General features: G+C 41.0%; 1 protein-coding gene across 2 annotated transcripts in view; it reads right to left on the reverse strand.

The window, feature by feature from the left end:
• The window catches only part of RCAN2 (regulator of calcineurin 2), a 287295-nt gene that overhangs the window by 208570 nt on the left and 51681 nt on the right, over positions 1–27044 (reverse strand). For both annotated transcript variants that reach the window (XM_060403216.1, XM_027958420.3), the window contains one exon: positions 17118–17344. In XM_060403216.1, the coding sequence (XP_060259199.1) occupies positions 17118–17344 (227 nt within the window). The remainder of the gene's footprint in view (positions 1–17117; positions 17345–27044) is intronic.

Raw genomic sequence — 27044 nt, forward strand, 5'->3', positions numbered from 1 at the left:
GGTCTTTGCTGGTTATCCATTTGAAATACAGGAGTGTGTACATGACCTTCCCAAAGTCCCTAACTATCTCTTGCCCCTAGCAACCCGTAAGTTTGTTTTCTAAGTAAGTCTGTGAATCTCTTTCTATTTTGTAAGCAAGATCATGTATCACTTCTTTTTAGATTCCACATATAAAGGATGTCATATGATATTTCTCCTTCTCTGTCTGGCTTACTTCACCCAGTATGACACTCTCTAGGTCCATCCATTAGCCAGACTTTGTATCAGCTTATGAATGCTAATTCACCACAATAACTAATTTGTGTCTTAATTGTATCACCTGATGCTATTTATTTTGTGCGCTTCCTCAAAAGCTATGAATTTCTTTAGAAACAGAATCTGCTGCTCCTAGGGACCCATACAAAAGATTCTTATCCATTAAGATGAGATCCTAGAATGGGTATTAAGAAATTCCCAGGTAGCTAGTCTGTGGTTAGGAATAACCAACCAGGGTGACTCTGTCCCCAAGGGGACATTTGGCAATGTCTGAGGACACTTTTGGTTGTCACAACTAGCAGGAATGTACTGGAATCTAGTGAGTAGAGTCCAAGAATGGGACTAAACATCCTAGAATGCACGGGGAAGCCCCTGCAACAAAGAATGACCAGTCCAAAATATCAATAGTGCCAAAGAGGAGAAACCTTGAACTATATCAGGCCACAAGAGGCTCTAGGCCTCCCATATTATTCCTACTCCTGGCAATGAAACCTCTGACAATTAAGTATGCTGTTAGAATGCATTACTTATTAATGATGACATTTCTGTATAGATCAGAATATAAATCCTCACACTTTGTTTGTGCCAACCAATAATTAGTATTACATGAATGATAACTTGTGTTAAAGGAAATTTTAAAAGGTTACCATAAATGGCATTAACTATCATTCTCTCTATACCAATTAGAGAGGATTTTCCAAAGATTTTTTTTTTTCAAATCACTTGCTTAACTATAACAAAGTCATTCATACTAATTCAAATCGTTTTTGCAATGATGTTTCTTTTCCAAAGAAATGACACTTTTCATTCATCTACTTTGTTATGATGTTTCCTGTACTATTTTCTTTAAAAAAATATGCTTGGATTAAGTGAAGAATCTTCTAAGCAAAACTCTTAATGTACTTAATGACTATGAAAAAAATACCATATTCAGACTTTAAAAGGCTCTGTTCTCATTTACCTTCTCTTTCTAATGTAAATGTTAATCCTTTCTAAAGTAATTGGACCCAATTGCAATGAACATATACTCAAAATTGGCACCAAGCAGGGATGAAACACCAGCAAGACAAAAAATATCTTGTATTCAGTATACTTTAGTTTCTTGAAATTAAAATTTGAAATGACTGTAATTGCTTACCAACTACTTGACCAATCCAGTTTTCTCTGGAAACCGATGCAAAGATAGACCAAATGGAAGAGAAAATCACAAGACAAAACTGACTTGTTTTTTCAGAAAACTTCTAAGAATGTTATTTAAACTGTAACATCAAGCCCAATACATACCAGGCTTCTCATCACCATATATAAATGCAAATTCCAGATGACTACATCTAATCTTTTTAACTTTACATTCAGCAGTAAAGAAAACGAAGCTTTCTAGTGAGTCTTGGGGGATGAGGACATAAGAATGTCAATTAATTGGTGCAGGATAGAAATGTATGGCTGTTCAAGACACTGTATACAGGGGAGACAGTACATGGGCTTTCCTCCAGGCTGGTTCCTGTGAATGAACTATTTGTTCAGATTTCAAAAGGTGGTCATCTGGTCTCCACACTGCCATCTTGATTTAGAAGCTCTCCTGAGGGTAGCAAGAACAGACAACAAGGCTGACCAGTAGACTTCTCTTTGATGAGTTAGGCAACAACCATGGGCAAGGAAATCCAATGAGTTGTAAATGATGCACAGTCCAGAAGATTGGACCAATGAGCAGAAATTACTACCAGCGAGCATCTGCAATTCAAAGCATCCTGGATTATACCACTTACACTCTCACAGCAGCCTATGAGATAAATACTTGATGTTTTGTTGGTGAAGATACTGCTGTTTGGAAACATGAAATAAATTGCCATGGGCACACAGGAATCAGAAGTGGATCTGGACAGATAGATGCCAGAGGCTGCTCTCTTAATCACAAAGATACTATATACCATTTCCTCAATTAGAGAGACAGGATGAACTGATTCAATGGACATGAGTTTGAGCAAACTCCGGGAGATAGTGAAGGACAGGGAAGCCTGGTGTGCTGCAGTCCATGGGGTCATAAAGAGAAGGACATGACTTAGCAACTGAACAACAAAAATGACCCGGGTGGGGAAGAAGTTTGAGCTCTGAGACAATAAAAGCAGATCCAACTTTGTTAAAGCACCTATAGCTCAAAACGCAGGCTGGTCTTCCTGGCTTACACTCGGCAGACAGCGCATATCGTGCACTGGTCCTTTCAGTCACACTTAGACCCAGGTCGTGTAATGACCCTTCCATGCCCTCCAGAGACAAAAGATACACTAGAATACCATATTAAACAACTGCCTCATTTTATTCCAAGCAGCTGCTTCCCTTGATGCTACAGTTAGAACAGCATTTGGCTTGGCTCATGAGCTGTTAGTGCTCTGATGGGCTTCGAAATGCCACATAAAATAAATTGATCATATCTGAGCATATGCTCTGCAATAAGCAATGAGAAAACCAGCCTCGATATTGACCCGCAAAATTCCATTTCTGGGCTGGCTCAGTCCATTTTTATTGCCCTGTCATCACGTTGCAATATGGTTGACAATTTATATGCTTATTTAGTTTAACAACCTAGCATAACATTTACTTTGGCCTCCTTCAGTTGATCCCACAGAGATGCCAAGAGTAGCAGTCCCCCGCCTGTGAGGGGTCTCAAGTCACTTAATCCATAAAAGAGAAGGCGCAGAAAGAGGCCTTGAAATGTTGAAACACTGAGTGACGTCACTGAGGAAGGGCTTCACAAACCAAATGGACCCTGAGCTGGAGACAGGGAGGAGCGTTTGAGGAGCAAACACTTTTTACTCTGTTGTTCATGCTGCTGTCTTACAACAATAAGTATGTTTGACACGAGTGTGACACAAATGCAAGTCATAGCATCCGACAAAGTTATCACGTTGACTACAGACCTAAAAGGGCAGAAGGTTTGGGAGGCAAAATTCTAAAGTGTGCCCTGGAAATCCAGAAAGCATTCCATCACCACTCTGGAGTGGTGACAGGATCGGTATTGAGGTGACTTTCTGTAGAGTCCAGACACAAGGGCTATTCTTAGAACAACCAAAAAAAGCATGGAGCTGCCTAAAAATAATGATGACTCAACACCTAGAGGCTTCAATGATGTAATGTTGTCAGAGAACACCCTCTGTCCTCGCAGGTTGCAGTTTTTAAAATAAGCAAGCTCACAGTTCCTCTTAGGAGGAAGGCAAGTATTTTGCACACTGGAGGAGAAAACGGGGACAGGTGGGTCACAGAATGTTCCATCCGTGTGGCCATCCAGCCATGCCTGTCTCCAGGGCTGGGTGAACCTGGCGAAAAGGAAGCTCCTGCCAAAGTCAAAGTCAGTTCTTCCCCTCTGCCACCCTCACTCATCAACCGTTGTTGTTGTTAAATCACTAAGTCATGTCCGACTCTTTTGCGACCCCATGGACTATTAGCCCACCAGGCTCCTCTATCCATGGGATTTTCCCGGCAAGAACACTGGAGCAGTTTGTTGTTTCTTTATCCAGGTCAGTTATCAATGGTCCTGTCCAAACAGGCCCTGTGGGACAGGACAACAATGGTGATGATACAAGAGGCGGGTCTGAAGGACGCTGTCCTCAAATCACTGTGGCCAGCAAGCTCCATGGCAGACGGGTGGGTCCATTTGGAGATGCTGGGGCAAGGGAGAGCTCCAAACAAAATACAGAAATTTACCCCCGAAGTTCCAGAGTCTTCTCTTCCCCTCTAAGGTGCCCTATTCCGGGGCTCCTATATCATCCTGCATCTACCTCAACCTCTTACTCCAGACAACTTGTCCTCTAATTACAAGACCCCAGTCAACACCAGGTGACATGAGGCTTGCGTCTCATTCAGTCTTTGTTCTCCCAAGGCTACGAGCAATACTGGGGACACAGCAGGTCTTCAATAATTGTTAAATAATCAGTGGATGGATGGAGTGGATTGCTTAAGGCAGTACTTTCCCCTCTGCTAGCATATTCACGGGTCACTGGCCTGCCCTGGGTTTGTAGATTAGGTATCATAGGATATTGTGGGGTATATCTTCAGGATATCTTGAAAGTGAAAAGTTAAAGTTGCTCAGTAGTGTCTGACTCTTTGTGACCCCACAGCCTATACAGTCCATGGAATTCTTCAGGCCAGAATACTGGAGCAGGCAGCCTTTCCCTTCTCCAGGGGATCTTCCCAACTCAGGAATCGAACTGGGGTCTCCTGCATTTGTAGGCAGATTTTTCACCAACTGAGCCACAAGGGAAGCCCAAGAATACTAGAGTGGGCAGCCTAACCCTTCTCCAGCAGATCTTCCTGACCCAGGAATCAAACCAGGGTCTCCTGTATTGCAGGCAGATTCTTTACCAACTGAGCTACAAGGGAAGCCCTAAGGATATCTTAGAATTTAGTATCTCCTGAGGGTATGTTCACTAAAAAGGGAGCTCTTTTCGGGCTGCTCCGGGTCTTCACGGCTGCATGGGCTTTCTCTAGTTGCGGTGAGTGGGGGCTCCTCTCTAGTTGTGCCGCACAGGCTTCTTACTGTGGTGGCCTCTCTTGTTGCAGAGCACAGACTCTAAAGCATGGGCTCAGTAGTTGTGGTGCATGGGCTTAGCTGCCCCGTGGCATGTGCGATCTTTCCAGACCAGGGATTGAACCCACATCCCCTGTACTGTCAGGCAGATTCTTAACCATTGGACCACCAAGGAAGTTCCTACAAGGGAATTCTTGATCAGAAAACAGCCTTCACATTCCAAAAGACTCCAGGCCACTGCAGGAGATACTTGGCAGATAGAATGGTCCTTACACCACTAAGCCAATCTCTTTTTGTGATGCTTGCTCTGTTGCACAAAGCAAGAGACAGGGGTTTGAGTCAGGGCTGGGGGCATTATAAACAGGCATAAGGAAACAACTCTGCACCTTATTCAATACACTAGGTTTGACCTGTGCAGCTGTTTCTTTTTCTTTTAAGATTAATAGTATACTTTAACCGAATATACCCAAAATACCATCATTCTAACATACAATCAATATAAAAGTTACCAAAGATATACTTTACATTCCTTTTTCATATGGCCTTCAAAATCAGAGTGTTTCTTTTTCAAAAAGGTGATTTTATTGCAGCCATACCTTTGTAATGCATTTCTGAAATTCCCGAGAGTCCCAAGCTCCAGGAGAGAGTCGTTCCTCTGATTTTATAGCTATTCCTCATTCCAGTGCTTTGTACATGTTATTTTTTTAAATAAAAATGTTTTTACTCGAGTGGGTGACCCACCTGAGTCACTCACTGTACACAGCTCTGAGTGACGTGTTTCCACAACCTCAAATCCACCCTAACTACAAAGGCTTTTCACTACTCAAAACACTGCAAAGTATGCACTGTCAGTGATGCCAAAAATGGGGCCCTTTGAAAGGGACCCCACTTGCTCAGACATGTGAACTCAGAGATGACCGTCAGCCCCACAGGAGGCAGGGGCTGTCGACAGAGAGCAGGGCAAAGGCCGGCTGGGGAAACCCAAGGGAGAGCCCCTGTCTCCTCTTTCTCCTAAACCACCATGGCCCTGTCATGCTGAGTGAAGTGAGTTAGACTGAGGAGACATGTTGTATGCCATCCCTCACAAGCGGAATCCAGAAAGAAATGACAGAAATGAACTTATTTACTAATGCAAAGCAGAAACCGCCTCACAGACTGAGACGACGAGCTTACGGTTGCCTGGAGGAAGAATGGGGAGAAGAGCTAGTCAGGGAGTATGGGATCAACACGCACACTCTGCTGTATTTAAAATGGATAACCAGCAAGGTCCTACTGTATAGACAGGGAACTCTGCTCAATGTTCCGTGGCAGCCTGGATGAGAGGGGAGTTTGGGGGAGAATGGATACGTGTATATATATGACTCAGCCACCATGCTGGACACCTGAAACCATCACAACATTGCTAATCAGCAGGCTGTAACTCAATGCAAAATGAAAGCAAAAAAAAAAAAAATGCGTTAAATATATATGCAAAATAAATCAATCAATCACCATGGCCACATCCTCCCATGTGTACAGCAAGACAATCTGCAGGAAAAAATGTAATGCAAGCGAGTTATCAGTGCCAAATTTCTGACCCTGAGACTCCCTTTTCTCTGAAATTTTCAAAAGAGGCTATTTGAAGAGCTAAGCTCCTTCCTCTTCTATACTCGCAATGCCTTGAACTTCACTGACACAGTGATTCATTGTAAGTGGACTTCTGTTCCAAGTTTTGCAACTGGAGAGAACACAATACTGAGGAGGAAAATAGTCTATTTGAAGGAAAGAAGAAAAATCTCCAGCCTTGAAACTGAAGCAACTTCCCGTGAAATAGTTTGGCTCTAGGACTTTAGGATTCAAAAGTAGAGTAGTAAAAGGACAACCTTAAATACAGATATCCTCAAATGGCTTACACGTGTTCATTTTCCCACAGATTAATAGTAGCATAACAGTAAGCTTTAAGAGTTAAACTTTAAAAAGTTATGTGATCAGGTGATTTTCTAAAAACACACAGACCCCATGTGCTGTGGAAGATGCTGCTGTTAATTGTGATGGCCAAGTCTCATTTCTCCTTTGAAGATGTTTAAAAACTGTTCTTCCAAATAATGTGAGTTATAGCAAGAAAAAAAAAAAAGTGCACGTTTGTTTGTTATTCTAAAAAAATAGAATCTACTAATTTAGGCGACTTTTTTTTTCAGTTCATAGTGGAATTTCAAGTATCTGCAAAATAAACCTTAGTGACTCCCAACCAGCCTCCTTTACATGTTGAAAGATGATTGTTTCATAAGACATATGAATGTAAAATATGAATACAATTTGATCAGAAGTCAGAAAAATGCTTTACATTACACATACAAGCAGGTTAATACAAAGAGAAAAAGAATATCCAGACCAGTAGGAATAAGTAGAGTGGCTATGCCTGAGTAATAATTTTTATTTTGAGCTCCTTGGGAAGACTTCTGTAACTCACATAAATTAAGATTTATATAAGTTACATAAAAGTAAGTATTATACAAGTTACATAATTCCTCTAATGAGAAAAATACTAGTTCCTCAGAGTCAACAGTTTTCTTGGCATTGTATTCTAAACGAAACGTATCCCCTGAACCTTATATGGGCGACAGTGAACCACATGTGTCCTACAACAAATGCAGAAACAGCTTTCTTGTGGCAAAAACTGAGATTAACTTTCTCGACAAAGTCTATGATATAAAACAAAACATCATTAGGACTCTACAAAGAGGTGGGTAAATGAAACCTTTCTTTCATCTAGGTTTGCATGTTTTTAGAAAAGCTCTTCCTTCCTGGAAGCAGAGGCAGTCCCAGCTTTACCTGGGTGGGGAGGAAGAGACCAATGTTTACCAAAAAGATCTCGTCTAGAGCCACCTCCTCAATCCACGTCACCCTGTTTAATCACATAACCAACCAAGAATGAAGGTACAGTGAACCCATCTCATCAAAGAGGGAACTGAGACTCAGAGAAGCTAAACTGGTCAAGATCACACAAGTTGGATGCAGAAGAGGCAGGATTTGGACTCAAGTGTGGCTGAATCCAATTCCCCTCTCACTGGCCCTCCTGCCTCCCTGTCAGTGCCCGTGTTAGGTCCAGAGCCGGACAGTGTAGGATGCAGAAAAATGAGGAGCTGGCTCCGCTGTCCTCGAGATACTTAGAATCAGACTTCCCTGGTGGCCCAGTAGTTAAGAATCTGCCTGCCAGTGCAGAAGACACAGGTTCAATCCCTGGGCCGGGAAGACTCCACATGCCGTGGGGCAACTAAGCCCCAGTGAGCCACAATTACTGAGTCCACGTGCCACAACTACTGAAGCACACGTGCCCTAGAGCCTGTGCTCTGCAAGAGAAGCCATCACAATGAGAAGCCTGCACACCACAGCCATAGAACAGCCCCACGATTAGGGAAAGCAGCAACAGAGGCCCAGCACAGCTGCAGAAAATTTCGTTTACTTGTTTAAAAAATACAAAAAGACAACAATCATCTAGTTGGATTTGACAATCCATAACATGGTGTACTCGATGTATTAATAATCAACTAAATAGCTTGGAGTTCATAATAGCTACAAACCTGGTGGCAAACTGTAGATTTTGAACAAAGTATAAGATATGATAGTTCAACACATTTGATGAAAAATCTTCACTATGTCAGGTATCAATTCAATGAGTCTCCCCTTCAAATCATTGATAGAGTTGCTGGCTTTTACATTGAAAATGATGGTTATGCTGTAAAATACAACATTCCCAGTAAAATACAACATTATCAAAATATTACTAGAAATTGATCAAATTTTTTTAAAAAGCTACACATTATGTTTCTATATATTCTATATAAAGGAGTATGGTTGAGCAGATAATGATGAAATACGTGTGTAAGCATCACCTTAACAATCCCCACTCTCATAGAAAAAGTGTCACACGAATTGGTATCCAGTCATGTATCACACTGATCTTATCCATTGAGCTTAAATGTCAGGCCTGCTGTGAAGGATACCCTAGCAGAGTTTTAAAGTTCATGTCCAAAACTCTCTGACTTCCTCTGGTTATCTCTAAGTTGGCTGAGAATTTCATGACCACCAAGCTGGGACTGGAGTCAAAAAAGCCAAGAAAGGCCAGGTGAAACCCAGGCCAACTTTTGCTGGTGAGTGCAAGGAAAAATAATTATAAATCTTATTCTTCCCCCTCCCTTCCCTGGGCTCTGTCTCCAAAACCACCTCTTAAAAAAGGAATGTTCTGAGGCAAGAGAACACAACTGTTACCTTTGAATTTGTAGATGCTTTTTGTTTTTGAGTTTTGGGCAGTGTGGCATGCAGGATCTTAGCTTCCCAACCAGGGATCGAACCTGTGCCCCCTGCAGTGGAAGCACAGATTCTTAACCACTGGACTGCCAGGGAAACCCCTATAAATCCTCTTAAATTGTAAATAATTGACGATGATCTTATTAGACCGTGACCATCGTGATGGGGGCTTTCCAGGTGGCGCTAATGGTAAAGAACCCGCCTGCCGATGCAGGAGACGTTAGAGACTTAGGTTCAATCTCTGGGTAGGGAAGATCCCCTGGAGGAGGGCATGGCAGCCCACTCCAGTATTCTTGCCTGGAGAATCCCATGGACAGAGGAGCCTGGTGGGCTACAGTCCATGGGGTCGCAAAGAGTCAGATATGACTGAGGCGACTTGGCACACACGCACCACTGTGATGGGTGAGCTGTTTGTGCATTTCTCAAGGGCTTCGGGTCCAAGAAGACAGTGGAGGAGGATGGAATCTAGCCTGCCCTCCACCTGCCCAGCCACCCACAACTGCTCAGGTCTTTTTCGACCCCATCAACAGGGCATTTTCACAAATTAGCCTGCCTGGCCACAGGCGGTGTGCCCTGAGACGGCGTCTGCCCAGAGTCACAGCCACTGAACAGGCTATCAGTAGCTCTGATGAAAACCATACGCACTGGGCTCCAAGTACCTTCATTTTTCTGAAAGGGGGAGAAAGTGCCAAGTCCCTGTTTAATAGGATCCCAGTCTCATCAGAACATGGCAGCCGTTTTTCCCCGGGTGGCATCAGGAACACACGCTCACCCCCTGTTTGGCACAGAAACCAAATACTCCCGGCTCTCTGTGCATCGGGCCTAATTCTTCCCACTGCCTCAATTATTTCCAGGTTGTTAAGTGGGGCATTTTGAGTGGCTGGTCAGGCGCCTGAGCCCCAGGGGGTCACTCAGTGCTGTGGGGAAGCAAGCCACTAAATATGCCTCTGGAATATTTTAGTCACTTCAAGAAAGGTTACGGTTCCAGGGAGTGTCCTGCAACAGCTTTCAAATCTGGCCCATGCTGGGCTCTCATCTGGCAGGTGTCCCCAAGTGATTAGCGGTGACTAATTATGGTTCCCAGTCCTCCTCCAGAGAAAAAACAGAACCAATGTACTGAGTAAAATGATAGGCACTGCCTTTTTACAATTTAAACATTCTTGAAAACAACAAGCAAATCTGTCAAAGTCACCAAGGATGACACACGAGAAATGGTGAGACTCCTAAGGATTCCTTGAATATCCGGTATCTAATATAACAATTTTCTACTTTAATATTTAAAATTAATGCTTGGTTATCTCTTTCCCACCCTTAGGTCACAACAGTTCACTTAATTTCTTTCAAGCTATATTCAGCAACACAAACTATAGTAAATTATTATCCGATTGTTCATCCTTTGCTACATATCCTTAGCATGAGCGTTTTTTTTTTTTTTCAATCAGCTTTAAACTATCCCTATAACAAGTTTCCCAAGGTCTTCTAAAGCACTGGATTTCTTCTTTCCTTGCTGCCTTTTCTCTTTTCTTATTTCTCCCTTTTCTTTTCTAGGAGTCATTATGGAAATAAACGTGTTTAAGATTTTTTTACTCTCTTGGCTTACTGAATAGGTCATGCTGCATGCTAAGTCATTTCAGTCATGTCCGACTCTTTGCGACCTAGAGACTGTAGCCTGCCAGGCTCCTCTGTCCATGGGTTTCTCCAGGCAATACTGGAGAATTCTCCAAGAAGCCCTCTTCCGGGGGATCTTCCCGCCTCAGGGATCAAACTCACGTCTCCTGTGTCTCCTGCGTCTCCTGCATTGGCAGGTGGGTTCTTACCACTAGTGCCACCTGGAAAGCCCACTAAATAGGTCAGTTGCCTCTAAAAGCTTAAAATACCATAAACTGACAAAACAGGCTTGTTCATATCTGTCATATCTTGACTGTAAAAGTGATATGGGCTCAATGCACTGACATTTAATTTGCATCTTGCTATGAAATCACTTGGGATCTCTGTCTTACATGCTCTGACTTGAACGTTGTGCTGATGAATGGCCAACTTTATTTCTAGAACTGATGTTTCTCAATGCATGGTGGATAATGAACTAGACTTAAATGTTCAGAGGCCTCACTCAGCTCTTTGCTGTTTCTCTAATTAATGAGCCCATCCTGGCTAATTCGTCCCTCTATACCTTCATTTAGTCCCCACTGAAGTGGAGGTCCAACTCAGTACTTACTGAGCACCTATGATGCCTGAGACCCAGCAAGGTGATGGAAATACAACTAGGAAGTTTACAAATTTTGACTGCCTTCTAGAACTTCACAGTATAGAGAGGAAAAATCCAAATGAAGAGGAGCAAAACATGTGGGAGCTGCCATTACTATTATCATTATTACTATTATTAAACTAAACAAGGGCTTCCCAGGCGGCGCTTGTGGTAAAGGACCTGCCTCCCAGACATAAGAGACATAAGTTCAACCCCTGGGTGGGGAAGATCCCCTGAAGGAAGGCATGGCAACCCACTCCAGTATTCTTTCCTGGAGAACCCAATGGACAGAAGAGCCTGGTGGGCTGTAGTCCATAAAGTCACAAAGAGTCAGACACGACTGAAGCAACTTAGCGCACAGGCGTGCAAACTGAATGAGCCCATTCTGTCCTCAATATGCCCTTTATCTCTAATCAACCCAAGCATCTCATTACGGGGAAAAATATTTAATTGTCCTTGTTTATGACAGTCCAGATTTCAGTGATACATTCATTCTTCTTGGTGAACATGGGCTGTGGGTGCATTTTTATATAGTTTACAGGTCCACAACTCACTCTCTGAAATTCTTAGGACCCGCTATGTTTGAAATTCAGAATTAAGGGATTTAGAACACAAAGTGGCATGCATGCCTCACATTATGTAATGATCCATCAAGTCGGGGGGCAGTCCCCGTTGCTTAAAGACAGGAATATTTTTGCAAAGAGATGGATGAATAGTCACACTAGAAGAAGCTTCTCATCAATCTTGGTTAGATTCTGAATGATTTAGGTCAAGTGAGATTTCACCTTAAAATGGGTTATGAAGTCTCAATTTCCAGAGCATTTCAAATTTGGGTACTGCAGATAAAGAGATCCTGGGCCTGCAGCTGTAAAGTACAATGGGAACATTTCCATACCCTTACAGACTAAAGGCAAATCCTATGTGGGAATCAAATAAAAATTGCAAATCAACAGATTCACCTTCCAAAATCCTTGAGGGTGACCTCACAACGCTGCCAGGGTTGACTAGGTCATTGCGTCCTCAGCTGAGCTCTACTGGTGTATTCTATTAGTGGTGATGCTGAATGAAAGATATACATCTTTGAACCTAGAATCACTCCAGCCACCCTCAAGGCACTGAGATGCTCCATTTATGAGAAGCAAGAAGCCTAACAGCCATAGCACCAGGCCTCTGATCTATGCCCTTTCTGGTAGGATATCATCTTTAAGTAGTTGGAAGAAATGCTCGTTTTTTAAAAAGCAAAACAAAACATAACCAAAAGAACAAGAAAATCTTGTGTGCGTGTGCACGCATGCGTATATAGGGCAGTGAGTACAGTTGAAAATACGTATTAAACGTTCTTTTGGTTTTAGCATCACTAGATTGATTATGCTTGTTTTCTTATTTGAATTGTTTGCTTTGGTAGACTTGAAGTTCATTGAGTCTATGTGCACCACTGCGTCCCCAAAGCCAAGCATCGTACCTGTTTTCAAGAAATATTTGTGTATGAAGAGGCAGTGTCACATAATGTTTAACAGCACAGACTCTGTAGGTTTGAATTCTTGCTCTGCCACTCCAGCTGTGAAATCATGGGCAACCTCTCTGGGCTTCAGGGCCCTCATCTGAAAAATGAGGATAATCATATTTGCAGTATCAACCTAGGTGGACTCAGCTATATTCTAACAACAAACCCCCAAATCTCAGTGGCTTCACGCAACAAAGGCTTTTCTTGTTGATGCTGTCACTCTGGACGTCTATCCCAAGGGCACCCAGGACCCTGCCCTGGGTCATCCTTGTCCTCAGTCCACAAACCAGACTGCCTGAAAAGGCATGCCTGGCACAATGCCAACTACCTGAGCAGAGTGAAAAGATCATTCTTCAAACACTGGTGATTAAAGGCCTCACACGGAAGTGGCACAGATCAGTTCTGCTTATACGCTGGGTAGAACTAGCTAGAGTGGTACAGGGAACACAACCCCACCACGTGCTCAGGAGGTGGAAAGGCAGAAAGACACCACCCTTCTAGGGTAGTCATGTTGATTAACAGGCTTGATGTCTAGAAAGCAAGGGGCTCAGAAGAGTACCGAGCCCCTTGCTTCATGCTATGTAAGGCTTCCTACTGATACTATTATTGTTGTTACTGAACTAAATGAATTCAAAATTTTTGGAGGCCAATAACAACTCACCTTTCAGGCTTCCCCTTAATAAACTGAATCTGGCTAAGAATTTTATGGTGGTTGGTGCACTGTTCCCCTTTAGCTACCAATGAGTGCCAACGTCCCATGGAGCAGAGCCTTATCTATCTTGAGCACAGACACACAGCAGCCTGCAGGGTGCCCCTCCAGCCTCATCTGTCTTAAGATGACTGGTGCAGCCCAGTTGTATCCAGAAAGGCAAGCCAGGGGAAAATGCCAAAGGTTAACGACCCCTGATAACTTATAGGTATTGCCTGCTGTGACAATCCCAGTTCTAAATGTGTTTGATACAAAAATATTTATGCTGCAAGCTGTAGCATGCAAACAGCAATCTGCCTTTATTGGTTTCAGATGCCAATTTCCTCCAGCTCTGGTTCTCCTTTGTGTTATATAAACAAACCCCAACCATCTGGACCACAACGAACCACACTGAGGTATGTGCTTGCTTCTCGCAGAAGCAGCAAATCAAAATACAATCTCACAGAATTCTGCCTAACAGAAAATTGGAGTCAACATCATGGCCTCATGAAGTTGTTTGAAAAGAAAAATGTTCTGTAGATGTCAGAACTTAGGATTCAAATAGGTTGGCAGAAATGAGCATATCAGAACATGTATCACGCTGATAAGCAGAAGCAACATAACCAGAAGATCGTCTCCTATGGTGTTACCTATATTAAGAGCGGGCCGAGTCAGTGTTTTCCAAACTAAACCAAAAAGGAAAAAGGCTTAGGAAAAGTGTCTGACAAATGGGAAAATAAAGATTACTGCCAAGACTTAATCATAATAGTCAGAAAGCAAGAGCCTTAATTCCCACCAAGCTAAGGAAATTAAAATGTATGCTTTATAATAATTGTAGCAAACAAGCTAAACTTGTTTTCTTGATACAAATCAAGAAACAATGAATCGAAAGTAGATATGCTGGGACTTCCCTGGTGGTCCATTGGTTAAGATTTCACCTTTCAGTGCAGAGGATGTAGGTTCGATCCCTGGTCAGGGAGCTAAGACCCCTCATGCCTCTTAGCCAGAAACCAAAACATAAAACAGAAGCAATATTGTAATAAATTCAATAAAGACTTCTAAAAAATGGTCCACATTTAAAAATATACATATCCTTTTTAAAAAAGTAGGCTTGCCAAAAAAAGAAAGAACTTCACCAAAACAAGTTAACATCTACCCACTTGGATCTCTGAGATGAAAACCAAGCATCATTTCTGATATCTTATCTCTCTGATAATTGCAGGCTCCTGAAGGCTTTTTCCCAAAGCCAAATAATTTAGACAATCCCCATGGCCTTACCTACAGGCAGATACAAGAGCTAGAAAGCTTTCTTGATTTTTTTCCCTCTACCTAAAATTATCTCCCCTAATAGTGCCCCCAATGTCCACCCTTTGGAAAAGATTACCATCATTAGAATTCCTGGCTCAGATTCATGAACTTTGAACACAGTGGGAAGGATATTCTGAGAGAATGACGTACAGGACAAGTGAGTTTTATTAAGATAGTGGGTGAAAAAGTGGAGGTAAAGAGAAGAACAGAAAAGTCTAGAATGAGAAGGAAAACATGTGGGAGTAAAATTGGGAGGCGTGAGGCTCCTCAAACATTTTATTTCCCTGTAGTCGCAGTGATCATGTCTCTGTTATCCATTTATTTGTATCTGATTATCTTGCTTTGTCACCCTAAACTCTGATCATATAATTAAATAAAAACTGAATCTGGATCACATTATTTGACGTCCCAGAGACTCTCCATGAATAGGAGCTATAAAAATTGCACCAAAATGGAAGACTTCCTGTCTCATTTAATAAGTTTAATTATGTAGACATTGGCCAATTAGAAAATTCGCCTCCTTAGCTATAAAAATGTGAGCTACATCATTTGAAACTTATTCCATGGAACTATATCATACTGATTTCACCTCAATATTTTAGCAAGGTCATTTTAAAGCCCAATCCTATTTGTTAAACTGCAGTGTACCAACTTCATATACAAATTAAATGAGAATATTTAGTAATCCATTATTCAATCACAGATCAGAATATCAAAATAGATGTGGGCAGATTCCCGTGAACTCTCCCCAAGTCTCCGTCTTTCTATGTAACTAATTCTGGTTTGGCTGATCGGTCATTCTTGAACCCTTGAATGAGATTGGCTCTTTCCTAAATCTTTTTTTTTTTTAACTGATCGAAAAGTATTTTATCAAGAAAGAGTCAAAACCCTCATTAAACCTCTAAGGAAGATCCTTCTGATCGTTGATACTTAAATAGATGACAGAACAAGAAAATACAGACCTTTGTTCATAGTTAATGTCAGGTAGATTTCAGGGGGCCATGACCTGCTCTGAATAAACAATAATCTGTGTTATAACCTGGTTATAAGCCAAGAGAAAAATTTACAGTTTCTTTCAAAGAGGATATATGCCATTTTCTTACTTCAAATAGTCTGGTGATCATAGCTCTGGATGTTCTAACCACATATAATTCCTTGGACTTCAGGCTGTTTTTAGCTCATCATTTCAACTGCTCAACTATAAAATAATATCATTATAAAACTATCTTTATACAGCTTGAAATAATTCCTAATTCTCTGAGCTATCAGGATTGCTTACAAAACCAATAAAATCCAGAACAAAAACTTCTAGTAACCGTGTTCAGGAAACAGAGATCGGACTTCAGCAGTTGGCAAAAACAGCTCAAATTTATGAAATGGCAATCATAAATCCTACCCTTAATCTCACACAGAACCATACTTTAGTTCAGAAAAAAAAAGACCCTTTCCTCCCCTCAAAATATTGGCCATGATTTACAACATAGCCTAAAAGTGGATATTTACAACTAGAAATCCACACTCACAAGGTAAGGTTTGATCCATTCAGACTCTCTTAAAAGGTCAGAGAAAACCGAAGTGAACTTTACAAAGACTTCTGAAAGGAATATTTACCCTGACTCCCAGGAATACCTCCACTGAATCAAGTTTGCTCTTAAAACAGAAGCCTCATTTTCTAGAAAACGCTTGTTCATAGACAACCTCATTCCCTAATTATTTCAAGTCAAGGGGTTAAGCATTTTCAAGCAAATTCTTACAACACACCCAAAACAATTCTACCTACTGTGGTATCAGCAAGCAAAGCAAGACTCAGATGGCCAACAAATTTACCTTTCTAATAAATGCTGCAAGACTTGGGGCCCAATTTAAGAAGCCATGTTTAGGTCAGTCATCAAACTGCAGGAAGAGTAAGGGTGAAAGAGGGCTTGTGCTGTTTGGGGAAAGGCAAATTAAGTTTGGGGCAGAATAATATGGGAAAATAAAACTATTTTTTTTTAACAACATCTGCTTCCTAAACCAAGGGTATATCTCCTGCAATCACTATTTCTAAAGCCATTTTTCTTCTGCTGTTGGACAGACTTCTGAGTTGTAGACAATGAGATCTGATTCAATGGAATCTCTCATATAATCTTGACATTGCCAATGTCAACTGATAATAGAACAGGCTTTTCTGCTCTTGCTATGCATGCTGAGAGGTGCACCAAGTGAACATTTTCAAAAACTTCCAAACCTCAACCACAAAGGAGCAACAGAAGTGCTGAGGGACTGACATTGCATCTGCTTCGATTTCAGGAGCAGAAAGTCTTCTTACCTTGCTTTCTTCCCCTTCAAACACCGACTGGTGGACGTTGCATGCGAAGAGTGAGTTGGGGAGGTCGGTGAAGTCCGTGATGGCTTGAAAGGCCTCCTCCGTGAAACACTGAGTCACGGCCCAGTCTCTGTCTATGCAGCAGAGCAAGAACAGTCCTCCATCTTCCGGGATGCAGCCCTGCTGCCCCAGGCTCCTCATCCCAATGAAGTAAGAATCTCCCCTCATTCCTGAGGATACAGAAACGGACGTGAGTTAGAGTAGGATTCAATCCCTTATAGCTAGAGTGTCTGGGACAGATTCCCCTCGATCTCTAAATTACAACTTTCCAGACAAATTGGTTTCTGGGCAAGAATCCAGTCCCTGCTATGGGAAAAAGACCCACTTGAGCAGGATTGGAATTTGAGGCTAGAGATACTAGCCCAGATGTCCAGTGTTTACTGGACTGGGGACCTAGGAAAATTACCTAAGTTCCCTGAGCCTTGCTTCCTTAGGAGAATCAAATGGACTCAAAAATGCAGATTATAAAGTGCTTTGATAACTTACATGATGAATCCAATACCACAGCCGTTAACTACTAATGCTTATCATTTCTTGAATTCCAGGAATCATTCTAAATGATTTACATGCCTTAACTGGCCTACTGACTCTCCACCACAGTCTGCGAGCTTGGTACCCATATATCCCCATTTTACAGAGTGGAAAACTGAGGAACAATTAAGTAACTTTGACAGGGTCCATGAGAAAATGGCATGACTAGGCTTCAAACTCAGGGAGTTTGGCACTAGAATTCACTCTCCAATACCAAAGAAATGAAGCAGATCAAAATTAGTACAAGTCTACATTTAAGGAAATACAATCTATTTCATGACCACCTGAATCCTGATCAGGATAATTCTAATGGTTAACCATTTATTCACAATGAGAAGACACACGCACACACACACACACTCACAGATACCCTCTTCTGCCTAGGATAATTACGTTGAGAAATTTGTGAACACCAGATCTTAAAAAATCAATACTGGGCTTCCCTGGAGGTCCAGTGGTTGAGAATCCACCTGCCAATGCAGGGGACTTGGGTTTGATCCCCGGTGCAGGAAGATTCCACATGCCGAGGGGCAACTAAACCCACGCGCTGTAACTACTGAGCCCATGCACTCTAGCGCCTGAGCTCCGCAACAAGAGAAGCCACCACAAGGAGAGAGCAGACCCTGCTCACCACATCTAAGAAAGCCCTCACACAGCAATGAAGACCCAGTAAACTAAAGTAAAATAAACACACAAATTAAAAAAACATCAGTACTATCCTAATTGATCCATGGTATACAGATTGTTCTCCCTCAGCAACCCAAATATGAAGCTTTCCAGTTTTAATCTCACTTATCAGTGCTCCATCATCATTCTATTATCTCATCACCCCTTACACTCAAAACTGTACCCTACTGCAGCCAGCTGGGAGAGTTTTCCCAATTTTTGATACATAATCCAATAGATTTTATCAGCCTTCCTGCATACTTCAATGACAGTTATCTACACTTTTATTTTGGATCTATTTTCATGCCTATCATAGTATTCTGTTCACACATCACTAATTAAAGGTGAAATAACTTGCCCGTGGGTACCCAGGTATGGCTGCCTGGCAGTTACGAGGTAGCTGCAGGATCATCCTCCATTTCCCCCTGTCTCAGCAATGCAGAACCTCACGGTGAAATTCAGGAAGGCAGTGTTGCAAAATGTCACTCCATCCCCACCCAGTTTAGTTAAGACACGAATTCTAGATCCCCAGACAAATATGGGTTTCTGGATCTCGTGGCGCAGCTGTAAAGAATCTGCCGGCCAGTGCAGGAGACTCGGGGTCAGTCCCTGGGTTAGGAAGACACCCTGGAGGAGGAAACAGCAACTCACTCCAGTATTCTTGCCTGGGAAATTCAATGGACAGGGGAGCCTGGTGGGCTACAGCCCATGGGCTCGCAGAGTCAGACATAACTGAGCACGCACTTATATCCTTCTTGACTCTGTAGTATTGTGATGAGGTTGTTTTTTGTTTTCATTTTTCCTAGAAAAATGTCCAAATGGCATCCTGATAAACAGTGCTTGATAGCAATATAAAAGGTGCACTACAGATAAAATCTTAGAGTTGGTTAGGAACAGGAGCCAAAAATTAAAGAATTTGAAACAATAATTCAAAACTCAGATCACTACAATTGTGGAAAATAAAACTATCATTCTGTATAAAATATAATAGAACTATTCCTGTATTCTAAATTTCTCAAAACCCCAATTAATGCAAAATTTTCTGTATTTAAATCAAATACTTATTTTCAATAAAAATATGGTACATGGTTTAAGCTTTATTTATTCCATAATGAATCCAAAATACATGAATATTTTTAATTAGAAGAAAAATCAATAAAATACTTCAAAGTGTTTATTTCCCTTCATATTCACTTATACTGTTGTTTCATATATTTTTCTGAATATCTGTAATATATTACAGTATAATAGGCATATTAACTTTCATTTATTATTAGAGTACTAACAAGACTGAGCAACTGAACAACAATTATTTTAAAAATAATTACTAAGAACATTCAGACAGTTTTACAGTTTACCCTTGAATAAGGGCGGGGGAGACGGGTGCAGCACCAACCAACCACACAGCAGAAAATTCAAGCATAACTTTACAGTCAGTCCTCCTTGTACAGAATTTCACATCTGTAGATTCAACCACCCCCAGATCCTATAGTATGTATTTAATGAAAAAAAAAATAAGTGGACAGATAAGTGGACCTGTACAGTTCAAACCCGTGCTGTTCAAGGGTCCACTGTATTCACATCAATGCATCAAAAGAAAACCTTCTGATAATAAAGTTATAATCATCCAGTATCATGAAATATAGATATTGTCAATCCTGATCTCATTTTTCAGTCTGTCCTTCTTAGTTAACATTTTTTTAAATTAATCACCATTGATCCCATAATGTTCTCAAAAGGGTCTGAGAATGTTTCAATTATTCTTTTTTTCCAAAGAAAATTAAAATCCATTGCTGAACAAATTAATTAAATAGGCCAAATATTAAGCCTCACTCAGGACTCATTTTAATCTACGCAAATAGCCTTAACTTCTGTTCTAAGCTGTAACAATACGATTACCTTCATGAGACTTTATTTTAAGCTCATTACTTTCAGTAAAGATTTAAAAGGTGAATGCATTTTTGGCAAACAACCTAGCCTACTTACAAGGGGAAATATTTTTAAAGTCAGAGCTCTGAACAAAGAAACTCTGGTTTCTCTTTCCAGTTCCATTACCTACTCACCTTATAATTTGGAGAAGTCAGTTGATCATTCTATGACTCCATTTATCCTTATAAAACAGAAACAAAAACCTCTCTGCCTCCCTCAGCCAAGTAGGAAGAGGCTGAGGGATGAAACAAGAATGAAAACAAGTGATCAAGTCATTATTTAAGTCACTCATAAAAGGATATGTATAATACTAGGAAATACTATAAAAGCACATCATTGTGATCACCACAAAGGAAAACGATTATGCTTTGGTATTGCTACTAACCTTTAGCAAACTCACATAAACAGAAAGAAAGGAGGAGGCTGGTGATTAAAAAGAATTCCAGCCACAATTGCCTACACAGCTTAAGAAGATTTACTTATGTTGTCATTATTTCTAATCTGAGATCGGTCATCCAAAAGAGAACAGCTGCTTTCAGCTCAAAAGGCATCTCTTCCAGGAGCACTCCCTGACCTCCTCCAGCACCCATGAGGTTAGCATCCTTCTTCCCTAAGTGCCAGCGGAGCCCTCTCACGGCTCACTCTACACTGTGATCACCTTCTCTCCAACCAGACTGGTACTTCTTGAGAGCAGAGACTGAACAGCCTTCACCCAAGGTATCTTCAGGCTAATACATCTAGAAAGCCCTCAAAATGATGTTAGACTGAATTAATGAATTATGGGAAAAGGACTCATTGTCAAGAAATAACAGATCAGCAAATGCATTACAACAACCAACCTAAAACATATACACTGGGTGGGATGGGGTGGGGTATACTTATAGGTATACTTATGGATGACTCATTATGTTGTACAGTAGAAACCAACACAACATCATTAAGCAATTGTTCTCCAATTAAATTTTTTAAAAATATACACACACATACACATATACTAATAATTCATTATTCATTTCAAATGTATATACTGCTAATGAAAATTAACCCATTCATTTCCAATGTAATTTTTAAAATGAGATATAACAAGAACCATTCAAAGAATTTCTGTAGCTAAAATTAAAAATTTATGGAGAATAATTAAGATAATGTTTTAAGATGTATGCTTTTTGATTACATGAGTTCACTGAAGAAAAAACTGAAAAAATCAGAGATGTATATAAAAAGAAAATAAAAGTAAACCATAATCCTACTATCCAGAAACTCGGCTAATATTTTGGTATATTTAGATCCACTGTTTTTGTTATGTATAATTTTGAAACAAAATCGAGAGTTTGCTGTTTAGGATCCCACACTGACATGGCCAGGAGCAGTCCCCTGTATCATTACCTATTCTCTGCAAACATTCATTTTAATAGCCACATAGGATCCCAGTGTATAGATCTGTCATAATTTATTTAACCATTCTTCTGTTGTTTGACATTTAGAAAGGATGTGCTTCCATCATTACATGCCTGTGGAAAAGGAAAACCACTATTCCCTTTTACAATATAAAGTCTCCCCCTGGAGAACCTCAAAACTTCTTTAGATGCAGAGGAGAGACATCTTCATGAAATACTGGAAAGAGCCTCCAGGGTCTGCTTGTGTTCTGGTCCCACTATAAGCTGTATGCTTTGGGGGCTGTGGTTTCCATGTTAGCAAAATGGAGAAAACCGTGGCCTTGTCTACTGTGCACAGCAAATGAGAGGAAGCAAGTGGATGTCTTTTGAAACCTCCAAAATAATACGTGGATTAAAGTTATTTATTACTATACATAGGCTCATCGGCAGCAGAGGAACTGGTGCTACAGAGGGGGCCACCTACCACTATTAAGGCTGTATACAAGCTTCAGACTTCAGTGAATGTCCATGACGTTAAGCTCATGTCACTAAAATGAGAAACAAGTAGGGATGTGTCCCTGAGTACTTGCTATGGGTGTGCTTGGAGAGCCATTAGAAAGCAATGATATTTATAAGGCAAAAGCAAGTAATTAAAAAAAAAAAAAACCTGCCCATCCCCAAACACCATCAATAGCAAAAAGAACTGTTTATTGAAGTATTACCAAGTAAGTAGCAATGAGAACACAAGTGATTGAATCCCACTCATTTTATTGGAAGGGGAAACCTGGAGAGAGACAAGTTTTCAGTGATTTCATTACTTTGCTATAACGTGAACATGACTTCATCCAAGATCCTCCTATAACATGATGGAACTTATCAAACAGACACTGAGTCCTAAAATGAAGACAGTATGGTTCCTACCATGAAGATGAGCCACTGGACACTTAAGATACTTGTTCAGCATCAAAGAAGTAGCAACTGAATAAATATTTGTGGCATAAATAAGTGAATACAGTCTCTCTCTCCAATAAACTTAGATGGTCTAGACATTATTGGGTTTCTGCCCAAGGAATTAATCTTTCCCAAACTCCCGCTTTTCATTCCTAACATCTTTTTAAAATATGGTATAATTAAATACATACCGGGGAAGATAACTCAAAGAGACATCTGATTCTGATGGATATCATTGTCACAGTGTTATCAATAAGCATGAGAGGCAGATTTTTGAATTACAGAATCCTAAAAAACCCCACCTTTCTAGGAATGGAGTATAGCTCATGAGATTGGGGAGCCATGCATTTTGCCCATAGGAGTTCCGATCTAGAAAGTCTTAAACTGAATATAGAAGGAAGGAGAAATCACACATAAGCACATGAATGCAGCAGAGAGCCAGGGCAAGAAAAATAAAAATAAGTATCCACTGAGATGCTCACGCTGGCTTCACTGTCAAGTAAAATCACCTGATTAATAGTGTGATGTCTGATCTATAAAAAAGAATAACACTGTCTTGGAAGGGGTGGTGGGGTGATAATATCATTTAAAAATTTTTTCATTTATGTATACTTCATCTTGGCTGCACTGGGTCTTTGTTGCTGCACGTGGGCTTTCTCTAGTTGTGGCAAGTGGGGGCTACTCTTTGCTGTGGTGCACAGGCTTCTCACTGTGCTGGCTTCCCTTGTTGTGGAAGGTGGGCTCTAGGCATGCAGGCTCAGTAACTGTGGTCCAGGCTTAGCTGCTCCACGGCATGTAGGATTTTTCCAGACCAGGGATCGAACCCAGGTCTCCTGTACTGGCAGGCGGACAGACTCCCAACAACTAGACCACCAGGAAAGTTCTGATCATAACATTTTGAGTTCTCTCAACATGGAGAAACCAACACTTTCGATTCTGGGTACCACTCAGGACAGAAAAACTGGAGATTTTTCCAGCAGAAATGACTCCATCTGACCAAGGGGTTAAAAGTCATGTCATCTAAGAAACAGGATCTTGGGGAGACACAGTACAGGAAAACACAGGCAAGAATTTTTGAGTAACGTCCATAACCTTCAAACTCTAAAAGAGGAAATATTATTTTTTGTGTGCCTGGCCCTAAGAAAGTAGAAGTCAAACCAGAGGGAAAGAATCCAATTTAGTAAAAGGAGCCATGGATCTTTGTACAATTCAGGTTACAACAGAAATGTCTTGCCTCATGTCTAAGTGAGCACCGTGTCCCAGCAACAGCCAATGAATAAGCCCCACAGAGAATCCTCATCTATCTCGTGGGATGTCACTGAGAGAATCCAAGTGAGAGGGTAACAGGCAGGAAGGCCAGGGGTCTCCAAATGGAGGGAACAGGCTGGAAACATCAGACATTTTTTATCTCTCCCTTAAGCAGCAGGAGGAAATAAACTACTAGTGTCAGATTTTTTTTTCCCTTCTCCATACAATATTAAAATGTGGTTTCTCTACAGAAATGTTTTACTTAAGCTATGTTAATGAAACTATGTATTTGCTTTGGAATTTGCCTTTCTTCGAAATGGTTCCACCTATGACTAACTTTTTTTCTTTTCTCAAACCTTGGGCTAATAATAGCTCAGCAAACCAACACTCATATCAATTGTTTTATGGCTGGGGGGATGACACACCTCATGCCATCCTATCTCAAAAATGCATATTGTCCAGAATTGAAAGAGACATGTGTACCCCAGTGTTCATCACAACACTGTTAACAATAGCTAGGACATAGAAGCAACCTAGATGTCTATCAGCAGACAAATGGATAAGAAAGCTGCAGTGCATATACTCAATGGAATATTATTCAGCCATTAAAAAGAATGCATTTGCATCACTTCTAATGAGATGGATGAAACTGCAGCCTATTACACAGAGTGAAGTAAGTCAGAAAGAAAAACACCAATACAGTATCTTAACACATATATATGGAATTTAGAAAGATGGTAACGATGACCCTATATGCCAAGACAGCGAAAGAGACACAGATGTAAAGAACAGACTTTTGGACTCTGTGAGAGAAGGCGAGGGTGGGATGATTTGAGAGAATAGCATTGAAACATGTATATTACCATATGTGAAACAGGTCGCCAGTCCAGGTTCGATGCATGAGACAGGGTGCTCAGGGCTGGTGCACTGAGACGACCCTGAGGGATGGGATGGGGAGGGAGGTGGGAGGGGGGTTCATGATGGAACACATGTATACCCATAGTGGATTCCTGTCAACGTATGGCAAAAAACACCACAATATTGGAAAGTAATTAGCCTCCAATTACAATTAAATTAATTTTAAAAAATGCATATTGTAAGAGAGGGGCCTGGTGAAACTCCATCAGCCTTGAGGTGTCTCTCTTAACTGATTAATGGCTTTCTAACAGATATAAAACAGCTTGCTAACACTAGCAAGGGGAGGGGGGTTCTCCGTCCCCCTTATTATGTCTATGTCAGAAGCTTTCTCTGTCCCTTATCATTTTAATAAAACTCTACTATACAAAAGCTCTTGAGTGATCAAGCCTGGTCCCTGGTCCCAAAGTTAAACCTTCTTCTTCAGATCACGAATCTGACACCGTTCACCATAAGCTAGCACAAGGACCAGGGAGATGTCTGGCTGACACTTCTTTTTAAAGTCCCTCATCACCTTGACAATTTTATCTTTCCATGCAGTCATGGAAGAGGGCTTCCCTGGTGACTCAGACTGTAAAGAATCCGCCTGCAATGCAGGAGACCTGGGTTTGATCCCTAGTTGGGAAGATCCCCTGGAGAAGGAAATGGCAACCCACTCCACTATTCTTGCCTGGAGAACCTCATGGACAGAGGAGCCTGCAAATCCAGTCCATGGTGTCACAAAGAGCTGGACATGACTGAGAGACTAGGCACACACACATGGCTGAAGAAAATACACAAGAAAAAGAGTTTCTGTTTATCTCCAAGCTTAAAGGTGCTAAAGAAAGGGGACCTTACATATAACCTTCAACAAATGCTTTCTCCAGGGTTGAAACCCTTATCTGATGCTCATAACAAATCTACCTAAATTTTCTGTCTTCCAGTTTATTCAAACTAGAAAGCAAGGACTTAAAAAAACAGGAAATAATTATTTACCAAGGGAGTAAAAAGAAACCCTTAAGTTTATTTTGCCTTAGACAAAAGAATATTAAAGATTTGACTCATCTGCTTTCTTAAATTACGAACAGGAAAGTAAAGCTTTTTGCAACAAGGGCAACAAACAGGAAAAAGTGTGCCTTGGTTCCATGTTATAGCCAGCTGAGAAGGCTACATCAGGAAACAGGATAAATGGAAATGATTAATGACTAATTCATTCTGACTTTAAATTCAGTTTTCACTGAAAAACCAGTAAATGGATTAGGGGAGAAGTGTTACTTTGGAAGAAGTTAAAGATGATCATGTCAGCTTGAATATTAGTGATCAAAACTAAAATGCAATATATTGCATTAATAAATAGTAGAAAGAAATGCCTATAGATGTTTTTCAGTTGAATATAACGGTTTGTGTGTGTTATATTGCTTCAGTCGTGTCTGACTCTTTGCAACCCAAGGACCATAGGCTCCTCTGTCCATGGGAATTTCCAGGCAAGAATACTGGAGTGGGTTGCCATGCCCTCCACCAGGGGATCTTACTGACCCAGAGATCGAACTCATGTCTCTTATATCTCCTGCACTGGCAGGAGGATTCTTTACCAGTAACATCATCTGCTGCTGCTGCTGCTAAGTCACTTCAGTCGTGTCTGACTCTGTGCGACCCCATAGACGGCAGCCCACCAGGCTCCCCCGTCCCTGGGATTCTCTAGGCAAGAACACTGGAGTGGGTTGCCATTTCCTTCTCCAATGCATGAAAGTGAAACGTGAAAGTGAAGTCGCTCAGTCATGTCCGACCCTCAGTGACCCCATGGACTGCAGCCTACCAGGCTCCTCCATCCATAGGATTTTCCAGGCAAGAGTACTGGAGTGGGGTGCCATCACCTTCTCCAATAGCATCACCTGGGAAGCCCCAAATATAAGGGTAAATAAATCCAATTCAATTTTTATAAAGAATAAAAACTTCAACCTAGGGACTTCCCTGGAGATCCAGAGGTTAAGACCACCTTCCAATGCAAGGTTCAGTTCCTGGTAGGAGAGCTAAGATCCCACATGCCTCATGGCCAAAAAAATCAAAACATAAAACACATCAAACAAATCTTTTAAAAAATTTAAAAAAGAAACCTCAACATATAAGTTTTACAGTGTTCAAACCCCTTTAGCTCTAAAATTAAGTGATCTTTAATGATACCTGGGGCAAAATAAGCTTATTAGAAAACAACTTACATGAATAAGGATAATCATTTTATGATGTATCATCAGCTTTCAGTTTTTGCCTGGCCTTA

The sequence above is a fragment of the Ovis aries genome, chromosome 20 (assembly GCF_016772045.2).
Source record: "Ovis aries strain OAR_USU_Benz2616 breed Rambouillet chromosome 20, ARS-UI_Ramb_v3.0, whole genome shotgun sequence".
In the NCBI taxonomy this organism is placed as follows: domain Eukaryota; kingdom Metazoa; phylum Chordata; class Mammalia; order Artiodactyla; family Bovidae; genus Ovis; species Ovis aries.